General features: G+C 44.0%; 2 protein-coding genes across 2 annotated transcripts in view; both read left to right on the forward strand.

Moving 5' to 3' along the window:
- Positions 1–456: 456 nt before the first annotated feature.
- Positions 457–2,693, forward strand: mrpl27 (mitochondrial ribosomal protein L27). The gene is made up of 4 exons (XM_080541606.1): positions 457–502; positions 1,066–1,194; positions 1,759–1,826; positions 2,064–2,693. Exons 1-4 carry the CDS (start codon positions 463–465, stop codon positions 2,268–2,270), a joined length of 444 nt encoding a protein of 147 aa, XP_080397732.1. The 5' UTR covers positions 457–462; the 3' UTR covers positions 2,271–2,693.
- A 7,437-nt stretch (positions 2,694–10,130) lies between these two features.
- The window catches only part of LOC308167796 (ras-related protein Rab-37-like), a gene marked incomplete at both ends in the record, with an annotated part of 7,733 nt that continues 2,797 nt past the window's right edge, over positions 10,131–15,066 (forward strand). The window contains 3 exons of the mRNA XM_080542274.1: positions 10,131–10,286; positions 14,516–14,626; positions 14,798–14,839. Of these exons, the coding sequence (XP_080398400.1) occupies positions 10,131–10,286; positions 14,516–14,626; positions 14,798–14,839 (309 nt within the window). The remainder of the gene's footprint in view (positions 10,287–14,515; positions 14,627–14,797; positions 14,840–15,066) is intronic.

Consider the following 15,066-nt stretch of genomic DNA (forward strand, 5'->3'; position numbering starts at 1 on the left):
CTATGGAGTCCTCTAAATCTGGAACAGCGAACGGTCTTTAACAGGCTACTAGTGGACTGGTGGCACCACTGGTGTTGACATTGAAACAGCATGAACAGTTACGTGGTGGCTAACGTTAGTTGTGTATGTGGATAGCGAGCTAACCTAACCCTATCTATGCTTAATTTAACTAACAGTCCGGCTTTGTACGACAAACGTGCATTAAAAACACTCCAGTTACGTAATTATCCTTATCTCCCACAACAACGAATGCGACATACACTATTATTTTCGCACGCACACCTCTCAAAACTCTCTTGCGGTTGTCTCAAAACTGAGAAAAAAGTGTTTGTATTCCGCGCGCTCGGGATCACTACGGACACGTTCTGATGTGACACACGTTGTGTTATTTCGCGCTCGGGATCACTACGGACACGTTCTGATGTGACACACGGTTGACGTGTTGTTGTCACGTGATCCAAGATGGCGGCGCTCGCGTCCTTGATGTTCAAGTCCAGAGCCGGTAATAATAATGCGAAAATTGTCCATGATTGACATCGTACAACAGCACTCTGTCACATTCGCACTTGTGTTTAGTCAACTACGTTCATGCTAATAGCTTTGTTTTATTATTATGCAAAACCACCTTGCTTGCTAAATTGTTCTTGTGACTGGCTCATCAGGGCATGTCCTGTTGAGCGCAGAGGACTGGCGGTCGTTACATCGTGACGTTAGAATTATAAGGTTCGTTAGAATATTTTTGTCAAAATTGAGTTTTTTTACATAATCTGGTGGTTATGTGTTTATTAATGCCTGTGTGGTGTTATTTTTTAAATGTTGATTATTTGTATTTTTTTGTAATTCATAAAATACAAAGGTTCCATCTCACAAAACATAATGGAATGTAAAAACGTTGACGCTCAATATCTCTGAACTGCCCTAAACGGAGATAGAACCTTATAATTCTAAGCTCACGACATGACAAGCCATGCCGCATTCACTGGTGCTGTCAGCATAGTGCATCCGACCGGCTGTGATGATTGTATTTACAACAACGTTTTGACAATATTGCTTTTCTCACGACAGGGCTTCTGCTCCCTTGCCAGTCGTCCCTTGCGGAGTCAGTGAGGTTTGCATCCAAGAAGTCGGGTGGCAGCAGCAAGAACGTCGGGGGCAAGAGCCCCGGCCGCAGATACGGGTTCAAGAGACTGGATGGTAAGAATGTCTCTATTCTCTCTCTCTCTCTCTCTCTCTCTCTCTCTCTCTCTCTCTCTCTCTCTCTCTCTCTCTCTCTCTCTCTCTCTCTCTCTCTCTCTCTCTCTCTCTCTCCCTCATTCTCTCTCAGCCCCCCATACAACATCGAGAAACACTTACAGAAAGAGCATGCTGAGCATGCCCTCTCCTCATCTCTCTAATACCTAGCTGAGTTTTTGATTGACAGGTGGTAGCTTGCGCTATATCTATGGCAAAAGTGTGGCCCCCCCACTCACTCTCCTCACCCTTTAAGCATCACAGTGCATACATACTCTCCCTCTCTCCTCTCTCTCTACACACCATATACTCTAATGGAGGGACATTAGGTAATATATCTGTGACCCTGTCGCACACTCATTGAGCCGCAGCTGAAGTCGCCTCTACAGGCTTTTGTATCTGACCTACTCTACAAAAGCGCCAAAGTGACTTTTACGGTTAGGCCTACATAACTTTAAGAAGGTTTATCAGACAAACATGTATTCCGGTAAAAATGAATGTAAACCTGTTATTTTTGTCCGTTATCAGGAAACTTTGTCCATGCTGGCAACATCCTTGCAACACAGCGGCTATTGCGTTGGCAACCAGGAGCACATGTAAGGCTTTTTGAATGGATTCAAATGATTAGAGTAGACCTGGTAATCATTGCCATCAAAAGTGGATGGAAGTGCAAGGGGCTTTCCCTATAGAATATAGCTTTTTTCCCATCCTGCAAAATTTTACTTAACTCTCCCTCAAGTTTATGGTTACATCCCATTATACAAGTATAAGACAGTAAAATGTTTAGGCTTCAGTTCCTCGACCTTGCAGCGACAGTCTCCCTCTTTCTTCAGGTGGGGATCGGAACCAACAACACCCTGTATGCCATGGAGGATGGAATTGTTAGGTACACCAAGGAGGTGTACATCCCAGCGCCACGCAGCCCTGAGGCCACTAAGGTGATCACCAAGCTGCCCAAAGGAGCCATTCTCTACAAGACCTTCATCAATGTTCTTCCCAAGAAGCAGGAGGGCAAATTCAAACTTGTGGGCATGTTCTAAGACTGAGTCTTGTTTCACGCTGTGGAAGCTCAAGCCCACTCTCTCTGTTGACCAGGCGGTTTGGACTGAGATTCCACTCGACAGACTCTAGTTGTGAATGTTCTGGAACAGTGTTGCTACTCGGTGACGATGTTTCTGGAGGATCTGAGAACTCGTGCAGAAGCTTCCTGTGTTACGTGCGTGACAGTTGCCATGGACCCTGCATTCTTTGTTCATCATTGTAGGGAAACGTTACTGTGGTCGATGAAATCATCAGGCACCTATCAGACTGTGCTGTAAGAGAGTGTCACGGGAAGGGAAGTTTTATATGTACCATGACATTAAAAAGTATGTAGCCTACCTACTTGTTTAAATGTTCAGTTAATAAACAAACTGGCATTCCAAGCGTCATGTCATGCATACAGTCTACTTGTCTGTATTATCAAAGTCATGATTATTGAATTGTTTAGGATGTATTATCTTTGCGGAACAACATGATTGGACAGAAAGGGTTAAATTACACATTTTTGCAGTCTGCCGTTCTTTAAGCCACCACAAGGTGTCTCAAGTTATCCTGCTCTGTTTTTTATGGTTACAAACACAAGACATGGACTAATAAGGTCTCCTTGCAGGAGGAACGGATATATCACAGTTCTCAACACCAGCTCCTAATAGGAGGTTGTATTCCAAACAAGTCTAATGATTTACTCAAAGCACCCTCTCTCTTGTATATCTTTGTCACTGTGTGAATGATGCAGGATTAAGAGACATGATGTTGACTTGTTACCAATCACAACTGGAATTTAGAGGATAACGACATACATGAAAATGGAGAAAGAGGAATGTAGGAATATATAGGAATATAACATGTTTTACAGACCTCGCTTCAGTCAGCACAGGAATGGATGAATTGTTCTGTTCTTCGAACCGAGCGTACAGGATAACATTAATCACAAATGGTATTTCAGCTCCTCTCACAATGGTATGCAAGGGAGTGTAGAACAGTGTGCCTGGTACGGTCAACAAGACAGTTAGTCATAACACTCATGATGGAGAACATTTGTAATAAGTGTTGAGTACTGGGATGTGTATCATCATATTCAAACATTGGTGTTATGAGCGTTGTAGACAGAGGGCAGTGGTAATGTACACTTTTCTGAGTGGTAGGTCAAAATGAGGTTATTACTTATTACTCCCCCCACTATCACTATCTATGTACATATGTGTACCAGGTACAGAAAACTGAAATATTGATATTTTCTGCTAAAAGTGAGTTATTTAAGAAAAAACGATTTAACCTTACAGGGGAAACACACTGAGTCAAGGCCTCTTTTGCAGGTGCACCCCGTCTACAATATTTACACAGTAACTAAATAGACATAATATAACTCACTTTTAGCTGATGTCATTGAACAGAACAGGAGTGATATGCCTTTTTGTGCCATTCATATCTTGTCAGTAGGACACAGTCTGATATGAATCGTAATCATTTAATCTTCTTTCATGCATTAGAATTATATTTTGGGATTTCTTGAGTTACAAGTGGATCAAGTTCACACAGTTAAACCTCACACATCCTCAGTTAGCCCAATTATTAATTTCACTGTTGTACAATTTCAGTCAGTCATGTTTTGGCCAAAAAACCTTTTCAGACACTTTCCAGTTCAGCTGAGTTTGAGTTTGGTACTCTCTGTTTGTTTGGTCATAGTAATTCTCTGTAGTTAGAGTTTGACCTGGGTTAAAAAATAACCTAGTTGAAAAATAACCTTGTTGGCAGTGAACTCAGTGAACGTCACTTACTCAGTGAATGTCTCTGTAGGATTAATCATTCATGATGTGCTCAGCCAAACCACAACTACCACTGTACTTGAAGCCGTTATCTCACGCCAGATATTCATCACAAAGTGTTCTTTCAAAACAGAATTTAGATTTCTGATTAACAACTTCAACCTGACGTGTTTTTTTCTTCAGTTTCTAGATAAAGCATCAGACATCTGGTCTTGCTGACATTTTCTTTTTTTACTTCTCCACACTATACAGTCAGGAAACCTCTCCGTTAGTCAGCTGAGAGCCTAGTCAGGCCTTAGAACATCATAATCATGATGATCAGCTCTGACCACAACCGGAGTGAAACTGAATCATTATAGTGAGGGTGCCTCACAGCAGTCATTCCTGGAACACCTTGGTCCTCATGACATCTCGATAGATAGTGGCCCTTGGCTGATGCTCTGAGCAGGGCCTTGGGACGACGCAACTCCCTCTGGGGCTGTGGAGTGTTGGCTAGGGATATGGATCGTATGGTGTGGGACCACAGACTCTATGTCCACAGGGGAAATCTCCATAGACTGGCGAAGGGTCTCCTCATATGTTGGGGGTGGCTGTAGGGTACAGACACCAATAACGTGAATACATTAAATACTGTATGCAATACATTCTTCTAAGCATCACAACATACTGTGGCATATCCTCCCACAGTTGTATTGTATATTGTTCCAAACAGTTTCTGTAGCCCTTTTTCAATTGTTTTCTAACCCCTAACCCTACCTTAGAGAGCAGTATTTCTCAAGTCCATAATAGAGTGACTCACCTCAGTGTCCATAGGGGAGTTGCCAAGGCCAAAGCGATCTGCTATCATGGAGTGGATCTGTCTCTGGCAGTCCTTCTTGCGGACGCTCTCGTACGATGGCAGACGAGGCAGGGGTCCGTTCAGGTGGTAGCTGCTGGGCTTACCGATGATGAACAACCTCCCAGGCAGCTGCATAGGCACACGCATGCACGCACGCACACACACACATACACACACACACACACACATTTGCCCAATGAAATAAAGGCATTTAACATGTTAACTGTATATACAGTATGTTGCTTTTTGTTATTTATGTTTATGCAATATCCCTTTTCTATCTACAATGACTCCACTGTTGCCAACAGGGTCTGTTGTTTGGGTACTCCCTGATGCTCTATGGTCTAGACTCGAACTGTAGAACAGTAATTTGTTTTGCTCAGGGTTACGGTTAGGGTTATCTGCCCTAACACTCATTTGACTGTAAGTCAGCCACCATGCAAAACAGGTCAAATGTATCATTTGGACATTTGTGACGGCAACTGGTGAAACCGGGAACAAGTCGGCAACCAACAAAATTGTTCAGACTTTTATTCCGAAAAATGTAAATGAATATTGCAATGCAATGGATTTGGTGAGTAATCCCCACTACTACCTAGTTAGTGTAGAGTAGTGGGGATTACTCACCGAATCCATTGCATTGCAATTTTTTTGGCTTGACTAGCGAGTGGGTCATTGATTTTCAAGAACATTTTAATTTAGTTAAATTTTTCGGAATAAAAGTCTGAACATTTGGTCGGCTGCAGACTTGTTCCCGGTTTCACCAGCTGCTGTCACATTTGGACATTTTGCCACTCAAGCACAACCTCAGCTGAATCAGCCTTGGAGAAGCAGCCACGGGGCAATCTGCTACTCATGGTTAAACATCTACCTATTGTAAACACTTTCTCTCTTTGAGCCAGGCTTTTCACTGTCTACATGACTGTTTAGGTTCAATATAAAACACAACTGTATGATACACTTGGGGAACAGGGAAGGCTGGTGGAGGCTCATTATACTGATGCTATTATCATTATCGATTCTTATCGATCATTATCGATTCTGCTTATCAGTCCGTCTCTTTATCAATTCCCTTATCGATTCAATTGGTCAATCTTCTGTGTGGAAAAAAGTAGGCCTACACAGGTTTTCAGCGTCAACACAGCTGTTTTGTTATCTCTTGAGTCTCTGAACACAGTGTAGAATGTCTGCCTAATAACATTTGAACATGTTCAAATGAATTATAATAATAATAACAACTCTTATTTGTATAGCACTTTTCCTGCAAACATTGCAGCTCAAAGTGCTTTAATCATTATATTATCATAATTTAATTATTTAGTCATTTAAAGGCAATATTAAAAAGATGGGTTTACCTGAGGGCCCAGGCCCTGTGCCATGGCAGCATCCTGTTCGCCATAAGGATACCCCACTAGAGACTGTCTGCTGTTGTGGTACTGCGGTGGAACATCCTGGAGAAGGAGAGAAGGTTGGTTAGAGAGAGAGAGAGAGAGAGAGAGAGAGAGAGAGAGAGAGAGAGAGAGAGAGAGAGAGAGAGAGATATAGACAGACAGACAGACAGAGAGAGAGAGAGAGACTGAGATACTGTAAATAGATACTTTATTGATCCCAGAGGAGAAATGATGGCATTATAGATTGTATTGCTATGTCAACATGAACCTAGGACTGGTTTATCTTACCATCTTATCTTGTACATTGCCGTTTATTGTCCAAATGACTTTAAGCTGGATTACGAGTCAATCAAGGCCCAACAGCAGCTCTAATAGCAGGCTAGATTACCCTCAGTCAGCCCTGAGGAGAGCTGTAAGGAAGTCTCATGCTTCTCTTTGCATCCCTCAGCACTATCATAAACGTTTCTCATTCACTATGGACATTATGCAACACATAAGGTTCCCACAATCCTATTATTGCCCTAGGCAACAACGACTTTGCACATTCTGAAGCGAGATCATCCAACATATTCCTCTGACACTTTGTTGCACGGCCATGGATACTTTTACTTCACAACCCCTGATAACATTGTATGGACCGAGAGACAATCTCTTTCTGCACGCATACTCCTCCATGAAGCCAACATAACAACATAATAACCAGGGGTTATTATGCAATACACATCATTATGTTACATAATGAACTCATCCTTTTTGAACAACTATACAGTGTTGACTTTTCAAATATTGAAACAGTGTGATTAGACTGAAGGTAGGGAAACCAGCATACGAGGAGGCGGAATGCAAGGCTTTGCTCAGTAACAAGCATGGTTACATTTACATTTTCATTTTTGGCATTTAGCAGACGCCTTTATTCAAAGCCACTTACAACAAATACATTTGTCTAAGTAAGTGAATCATCTATCCATCAGTCATCGCAAGAAAAGGTAATCTATGCTCGGGCCAGGGGCCATTGGCAGTCATAATTATGTTTTTTAAATTTTATTTTATATATATACAGTAGAGAAACTGTACAGGGGGGATAGAGGGGATGGAGAGGTTTCAGGAAACCGGCATAAGGGGCGGCAGAATACTAGGCTTTTATCAGTAACAATCATGTACAAATCATTCAACCATGTTGACACAATCTCAAAAAGGTCACAGTGTCTCTGGGATAAGGGATAGGGTGGGAGGCTGGTAATGTTGTTACCCTGTTCAGTTGTGAATGTCAGCCAATTGTCAGAATCACACATTGAAACACATCTAAAACCCTTACCTCAAATGTCTACACCAACAGCAACATCTAATAGACATACAGGAATATGAACAAGATATTGGGTCTGCTTCAAAACGAGGTGATGAAATTTGTCTGTGGGTGTCACAATGTAATTTGCAACCCAAAGCAAAATGCATTGTCACATCTCTCTGATTTACATCCCATTTGCACATTGCTTTATCAGGTTGTGGGTTTCATAGAACTCGAGCTAGTCTGTCATTCGATATTGTAATATTGTACCTTTGTTCCTGCTTCTGTCAGTATAGGCTTAGTGTGTTTCTTGTGTTTAGTTTTTTTTAATAATATGACCTCCATATTTGTTTCTCTAATGCATTTGGTGTACATTATTATAATGGAAAACATTTACAGTATGACTCTGCTGTGTTTATAATACATTTATGATATGCCTACAACATACAGTAAATGTTTTGTTTTTCTTAAAGAAAATCTTCTAACTGTGTAGTGTTGCGAACCCGTAATGTTTATAATGCATGTATGTTGAGAAAGGGGTAGTGTCCTTACTGTGTAGTGTTGCGACCTCTGGTAGCCTCTGATTCTGCAGCATAGAGGGTCTTTCCTGTAGAGAATGCCCAGCAGCATGATAATCACTACGAAGAACACCAGGCATGACACTGGAGAGAAAAAACAAGCAGGTCCCATTTTTTATTAGGACAAATGACAAAATGGGACCTTCCTAAAACCATTGTAGAGCTAAGGCGCATAGCTCTTAATGCTACATCTCTTGTGGCCACCTTTTCAGCATGATGTTCTACATTATTTGCTCAATGGTTTATGAAGCAGTCTCAACGGTTTGTGAAGCGGTCTCAATTATTTATGAAGCGGTCTCAATGGTTTATGAAACGGTCTCAATGGTTTATGAAAACGTCTTGACGCATTAACATTAGAACAGCCATGGGTGAGGTCATTTGACCAAGTGAGTAATTAAAAAATATATATATATTTGCACTCAATAAAATGTCAGGACCCTCCTTTCATTACTTTTCCTAGATATGTGCATTCTACCACCCAGTAGCCTTACATTTTCAAAATCACATCAGGATAAGCTAGTATAAAGCTATTTTGCAGTTTTTCTGTGTAGGAGGCAGGCTAATTTACAAGAGGCGCCAACTAGTGGTCGTTGTAATAGCAGCTTCCCATTCTAAAGACTATGGTCATTTGACCCCCGGCCCCGGGGCGGCTCTAATAGTGGGTAAAATAGGCCGGCTGTTCTAGTGTTAACAGTACTAAATCCATCATGATGGAATTTTGCAGCAACTTGCCTAGAGGGCCAAATTGGAATAGAAAACTAATAGGCTACATTGACTTCCACTCACCTGAGGCTATAATGACAGTTAGCTGATCGGCAGTCAGTGCAGGGGGGACTGTAGTGCTCACAGAGGACATTATTCACCACAATCAGTAGCGTTCAACAGGAAAACGTTTGTTTTTCATCCAAACCGATTCGATCCAGTTTGTTAGAGTCTTAAGTGTTTAACCGATTCGCTCCAGTCTTAAGTCAATTAAGTCCGAGCTGAAGATCACGGGTCCATCCAGCAGTTACGCGGGGTTGACAGCTGACACTTTTGAAAAGCGGAATAGCTCCGGGCCGTCCGAAAGGAGATCGCACCAGCTGGGTAGAAGGCGGTGACTGTCTGCGTGCGCGTGTGACATTTACCAGCAAAACATTAGCTCCACAAACTTTTGTTGGGGTCTGTTGAATATTAACCCAAGCGTCCAGTAATCTCAAATCTAGCCTAAAAGTAGCCTACTACCCACCATGCCTGCATCTCATTACAAGTCTGTCTTCATTTTTTTTTACAGCCCCCTTGTGACTGTTCTCTATCGGGTAGGTTGTCTGTCTAAATGAGGGAAAACCTGGGAAAAAGTTGACTTAGTAGCGCGTAACGCGCAGCCTCTAGTGGATGCATGGGGACGTATCCGAGATGCCTATCGTAGGTCTTAAAGCCTACGTTATTTGTTTGTTAAAACCATTTGTCAGCCTATATTAGCTTGATTTATTATCCTCATAGGACAGGCACCGAGAAAAGTAGCCAATATTATTTATGTATACCTCTCATTGACGTCATACAAACGTCTCTGGATCAAAGCCCAAGGCATTCGCGTCATTCATAGACTGGGCTTCATTCATTCGGTAAACCTGCGGACGGATTGGCCCCTTCTCCGTTGGAAGTGCGTGGAAGCACACAACAGTAGCCTACCAAAGATGGGCTGAAGGAGGAAAGCCCCCTCCCTCCTCCCCGGGGTGCTGAGCTGCTCTCCATGGTGCTGAACACGATCTGCTCTGACGTCGCTAGCGTTTGTCACGACTCTCCCCGTGCAGCTGTGTCTGATTCATTCAATAGCTGTAGGCAATTGTTTAGCATTCAGTGTAGTGTTGAGAGATTCACAGAAACGCCACACAAATTTCAAGTAGAGAGTGAGAGAGAGAGACTGAGAACTGACAGCAAACTGTCAAAATTGTTCAGCCTCGCTTTTAAAGAGGCAGTCTTTGGCACTTTCATCGAGATTGCCGTGAGCGCAGCGAGAGGATGGAGACGATGGAGTCTATGGAATCGATCTCCGCGCAGTATACCACGGCGTACCCTGAGATCCACCCCGACAGCGCCTATGGATCCACGGAAGCCGAGGAAAACCCGTCAACGCCTGTTACAAATCTCTCATACAATGAGGATTTAATGCACAAGGTAGGCTCATTTTGGTTTTGTTTCGTATAGTAACAGTACATATGACTTGTTGTTGTTGTCCTCAAAAGATAGACAATAAATGAGTGTCAATAATGTTTCAGTGACGTTTGAGTGGTACTGATAAATGTACCCCAGAGCCACAACATCCAAGAGGCATTTCCCAGTCCTTTTCGTCAAGGTAGGTTAGTGCTTTGAATAGTTCTCGCGCTCTCTATGGCACTGCCTCTGTGGACCGTAGCAGCAGTGGTTATCATCCTGTGAGTGACGAAGTTTCCCAACCAACGCACACAGCTACACTGTGCCCACCCCGCAGTGTGTAGCTGGTCAGTTGCCCAGTGGCCGGCCATACCTGCCCAAACAAACCACATTAACTCCATGCTGAGTCGCCAGCTTCTACAGTGCCGCAGATCACTTTACTCAATGTATCACTGACTTACAATATATGTGCAGTCGAACTTAGGAACCCATATAGAGTCAGGTCTCATTGACTACGGCAGTAGGCCTATTTTACTCTTGGGAAACGTTTCTTTTATATTGTGTCATTCGTCTGTGATGCCCTACTTCCTTTCTCTGTGCCTTGCTCGAGATGTAGGTCATATAGAAGCAGGGAACACCACTCCTTTGATTTCTCCCTGAGAGCGGCTTGTGTAGTGGCCGCAAGCGGCTGAAGGACCGTTGAGTTGAGTGACCAGTTAGATCTTTTCACAAAGAGAAACGAGAAACGAGAAACCTCAACCAGCCCTACTAATGGTCCAGCGGATGGACCAGGCTCAGTCTAACCAAACCGCACTGCAATTAGTGTGGATTCATGGTTACTATAGAACCAAAACCAGGGTGTGTGTGTGTGTGTGTGTGTGTGTGTGTGTGTGTGTTTGTGTGTGTGAGTGTGCGTGCGTGCGTGCGTGCATGAGAGAGAAAGAGAGTGAAAGAGAGAGGAAGAGAGAGAAAACACAAACTAGTGTTCACCTCTATTCATGATAATTTAGTGCCAATCTGAATTAGCCCCCGTCCAACACAGAGAAACACTTACATAAAGAGCATGATTCTCCCTCTCCACATCTCCCTAATACCCACTCTGTCTCTGAGCGCCCAGAGGACCACTCGCCTTCATTCACTCTCCTCTCCCTTTAGACACACACACACACACACACACACACACACACACACACACACACACACAGAGGCCTCAGCTGTCTATTACTCATGATCCCAGAGGCAGAATGAATCTGATTCTCTACATCAACAGAAGGTGGCAACAGACGGTCCAAGAGGAACTCACTGTAGTTATACTCTGTACCCATTTTAATTTAATTAGCATGTGATGGTGCCAACATCGAGGACACACTGGTGAACACTGTATCTACAGTACAGTACAGTTTATCCAAAGCCACTTACAACAAATGCAAGTAAGTGAATCATCTATCCATCAGTCATTGCAAGAAAAGTAATCTCTGCTCGGACCAGGGGCCATTGGCAGTCATAATGCTAGAATAAGGAAGATTCTTTTGTTGCTATTGTTGTTGTTAATATGCTGTAGAGAAGCTGAACAGGGGGATGGGGAGATTTCAGGAGAGGCAGTTAAGGTGTAGCCTGAAGAGATGGGTCTTCAGTCTACAGGGGAAGATAGGGAATGACAGCGGTGGGTAGCTCGTTCCACCAGAGGGGTGCCAGGACGGATAAGTCGTGACCGGGTAGCGCGACTACAGCAACCCCGTAGAGGCAGTGGTGCCAGTGGGCCAGCAATGGAGGAGGCTCTGCCTTCTGTCTGTATGACTTGCAGGGAGGACCCTCATAGGCAGCTAACAAGCTCCTCATTCACCCCAAGAAATCAACAAGCAATACTATAGGTACTTGTGATGATAGACACGCAGTAGACACACACACACACATGCACACACACTGCTCCATGATGAATTCCCGAACATGTGCGTTGCTTCCCCCTAATTGCATCTATAGTCTCCTCTCCAGGGGGGGTTGTTATAAAGCAGACTTGCTTCCCGAGTAACCCTGTTACCACGGTAACTGCAACACACACACACACACACACACACACACACTCCAACCCCCAACTTCCAACCCATAACCCTTTCACATTGCCACTCTCCAAAAGTCCATAGCTTGAGATGTGTTTACTGACACTGTGCTAAGTGTTTGGAAGTGTATTCTTCTTATCCGAGTATTTTCTGCACCGTAGCAAGGCCTGGTAAGGTGTCTGGTTAGTTCTCACACATCATCGTTGCTCTCCCCCCTCTACTCCCCTGTTCCCCAAGGCACTTCCTGATTTCCCCTCAGTGACAGAGCACACGTTCTGTGTGATGCACCTGAGGTACTGTAAGACAGGTGCATTAAAGTTGAAGGAGGATGACATGGAAAAGTAATATAGCTGTCAGGTTGCAATGGATCTGGAAGTCTTCCTACAACATAATTTTATGCGGGAAAATCTGCAGACAAAAAAGAAGACGTTATTGTACACTGACAATGACAGCTTTAGATGATATATTATAGTATGTTATTGTAATATTCTCCTTCACAGCCATTTTAATGTGTCGAGATGGAATAACTCTAATTGTTCATTAAAGTCTTCATGATGCATTCATATAGCAGAGTAGAATTTAATTGCTGGCGTTCTAGGGATTCATATTACCAGAATACAATCACTCTTCTCCCAGAAGTCCCAATGTTTGGTATCGTATTTCAATATGCAGACTCAAATGACACATCGTGCTTTCTACTGCAGGCATAATTCCCTTATCTCATAAAACAGTCTGCCAGCAGAACTGTTGACACCAGTGTTTTCTTCCGACCATTTCTGCATCTAGAATAGAGTTTCTCAAATCCCCTGAAAGCTGAGTCCAAAGACAGACTCTCAAAGATTTGTGAAATCTGCTTCAGCATTTCTAAACTGAGTAAAAGTCTTATTTCGAATCCTTTGATTCTGGTGTGTGGGTGTGCACATGCATGCCTGCATGTCTGTGTGTGTGTGTGTGTGTGTGTGTGTGCGTGCACACGTGCATGTGTGCGTGCCTGTGTGTGTTGTGACATCCCTCTCACTGCTGCCCATAAGGGGAGTTCAGCACCTCGGAAAGCGCCCACACAGACCCCTAGGCAGGGTCGTCAACGGGAGGTAGGCTACTCGCTGCCAATCAGCGAGACACCGCGGGAAAGCCAACCGCGGGCTCATCAGCTGTGCCCCGCCACAGAGACCCGACATAAAGAGGGAAAGGAACCACTGGTGGAAGATCTACGTCAATGCCAGACACCCATGCGATGGGTGAGGGCCGGTCTCCGGCACTAACATTTGAATCCTGGAATAATAACGTCTGTAATCTATGTGGCAGACCGAATAAGCGGAGGAGAGAGGGACGGAACCCCCCAGAACCACAGAGTCGGAGCCAGAGCCCGACTGATCGACCATGAGTGCATGAGACCCGACGGACCATACGCCGAACGGGCGTGTTCCTCCAGTGGAGGGACCCTTAGTTATTCATCCTTTGACATTCTTGAGTTAGAGTCAGACAATACGGCAGTGCCGTTTCAGAGTGGGCAGCAGAGCCCCCCTACCTTCGGTTAGGAATAAATACGCCGGTAATGGCTGATTGTTTCTCCTTGTTTCAAGTCGTCTCTAGCTTGTGTGTGCAAATCCCCACGGTCTCAGTGAGAGGGTCATCACAGTGTGTACATGTGTGTGTCCAAGTCCATGAAGAAAGGCTAGTCAGGGGCTTTACTAAGCCTCTGTCACTTCATCGTTCATCCCTATTAGAGAATACACCCGCGCATCGCGCATCACAGAGGGGGCACCAAAGCAGCCTAATGATCATCATAATAATCATAATGATTAATTATTTACATTTCAGATGAACCACAACTACAATAGGCACCATTAGACCAGAATTAGACCACCATTAGTGCTAGTGCTATCCATTTAGTTATTCCCCCCCCTCCGCCCCCCCCACCCCCACCCCCACCCCCACCCCCCCTCGATAGTTATTTTCTCCGCTCCACTAATTATCCAAGCCGGCACTTCAAAGTAATTATGCATAGGCACCCAAATGGCCAGCAGTGACCCTGCACCCGGGGGTTTGTGTGAACTATGATGTAATTAGTGTCTGAGAGAGTTGCTCGGATGAGATTAGACTCAGTCCCTTTGTGAGTCAACATACACACACATACACGCACATACACACACACACACACACATTCTCTCATCAGATTGTTGTCTCTGTTGGCAGACCATCCTGGTGGGGGACAGTGGAGTGGGTAAGACGTCTCTGCTGGTACAGTTTGACCAGGGCAAGTTCATTCCAGGATCCTTCTCTGCCACGGTCGGCATCGGATTCACGGTACGTGTGAGTGTGAGTGTATGTGTGTGTGTGTGTGTGTGTGTGTGTGTGTGTGTGTGCATGCATGTTGCATCAATTCAATCCAAGTCAATTCAGCTATTGTTATAGCTTGTTTGGTTTGCGATGAATGACTGACTACGATCCATGTGCTTGTCCCTCTCCTCTCCCCAGAATAAGGTGGTGACTGTAGACAATGTGAAGGTGAAACTACAGGTGAGTGATCTTCAAAACAATGCAGATGAGTAAAGTTGAGTCACCATGATGTCCTCTGTCTTGTAACCCAGTGGTGTTGTCAGGCCTGGGCGTCTGGGGCTATGGCCCCCAATGTTTTATGAATAGTTGGGGGAAAAAAGAAAAAAGTTAGCCACCACTGATCTAAAGATGTCTGGGCTGGTCTAAGAGCTGGTCTAAGGGTTGGTCTAAGGGTTGGTCTAAGGGTT

Source organism: Nansenia antarctica (genome assembly GCF_963989245.1).
Source record: "Nansenia antarctica genome assembly, chromosome: 11".
NCBI lineage: Eukaryota > Metazoa > Chordata > Actinopteri > Argentiniformes > Microstomatidae > Nansenia > Nansenia antarctica.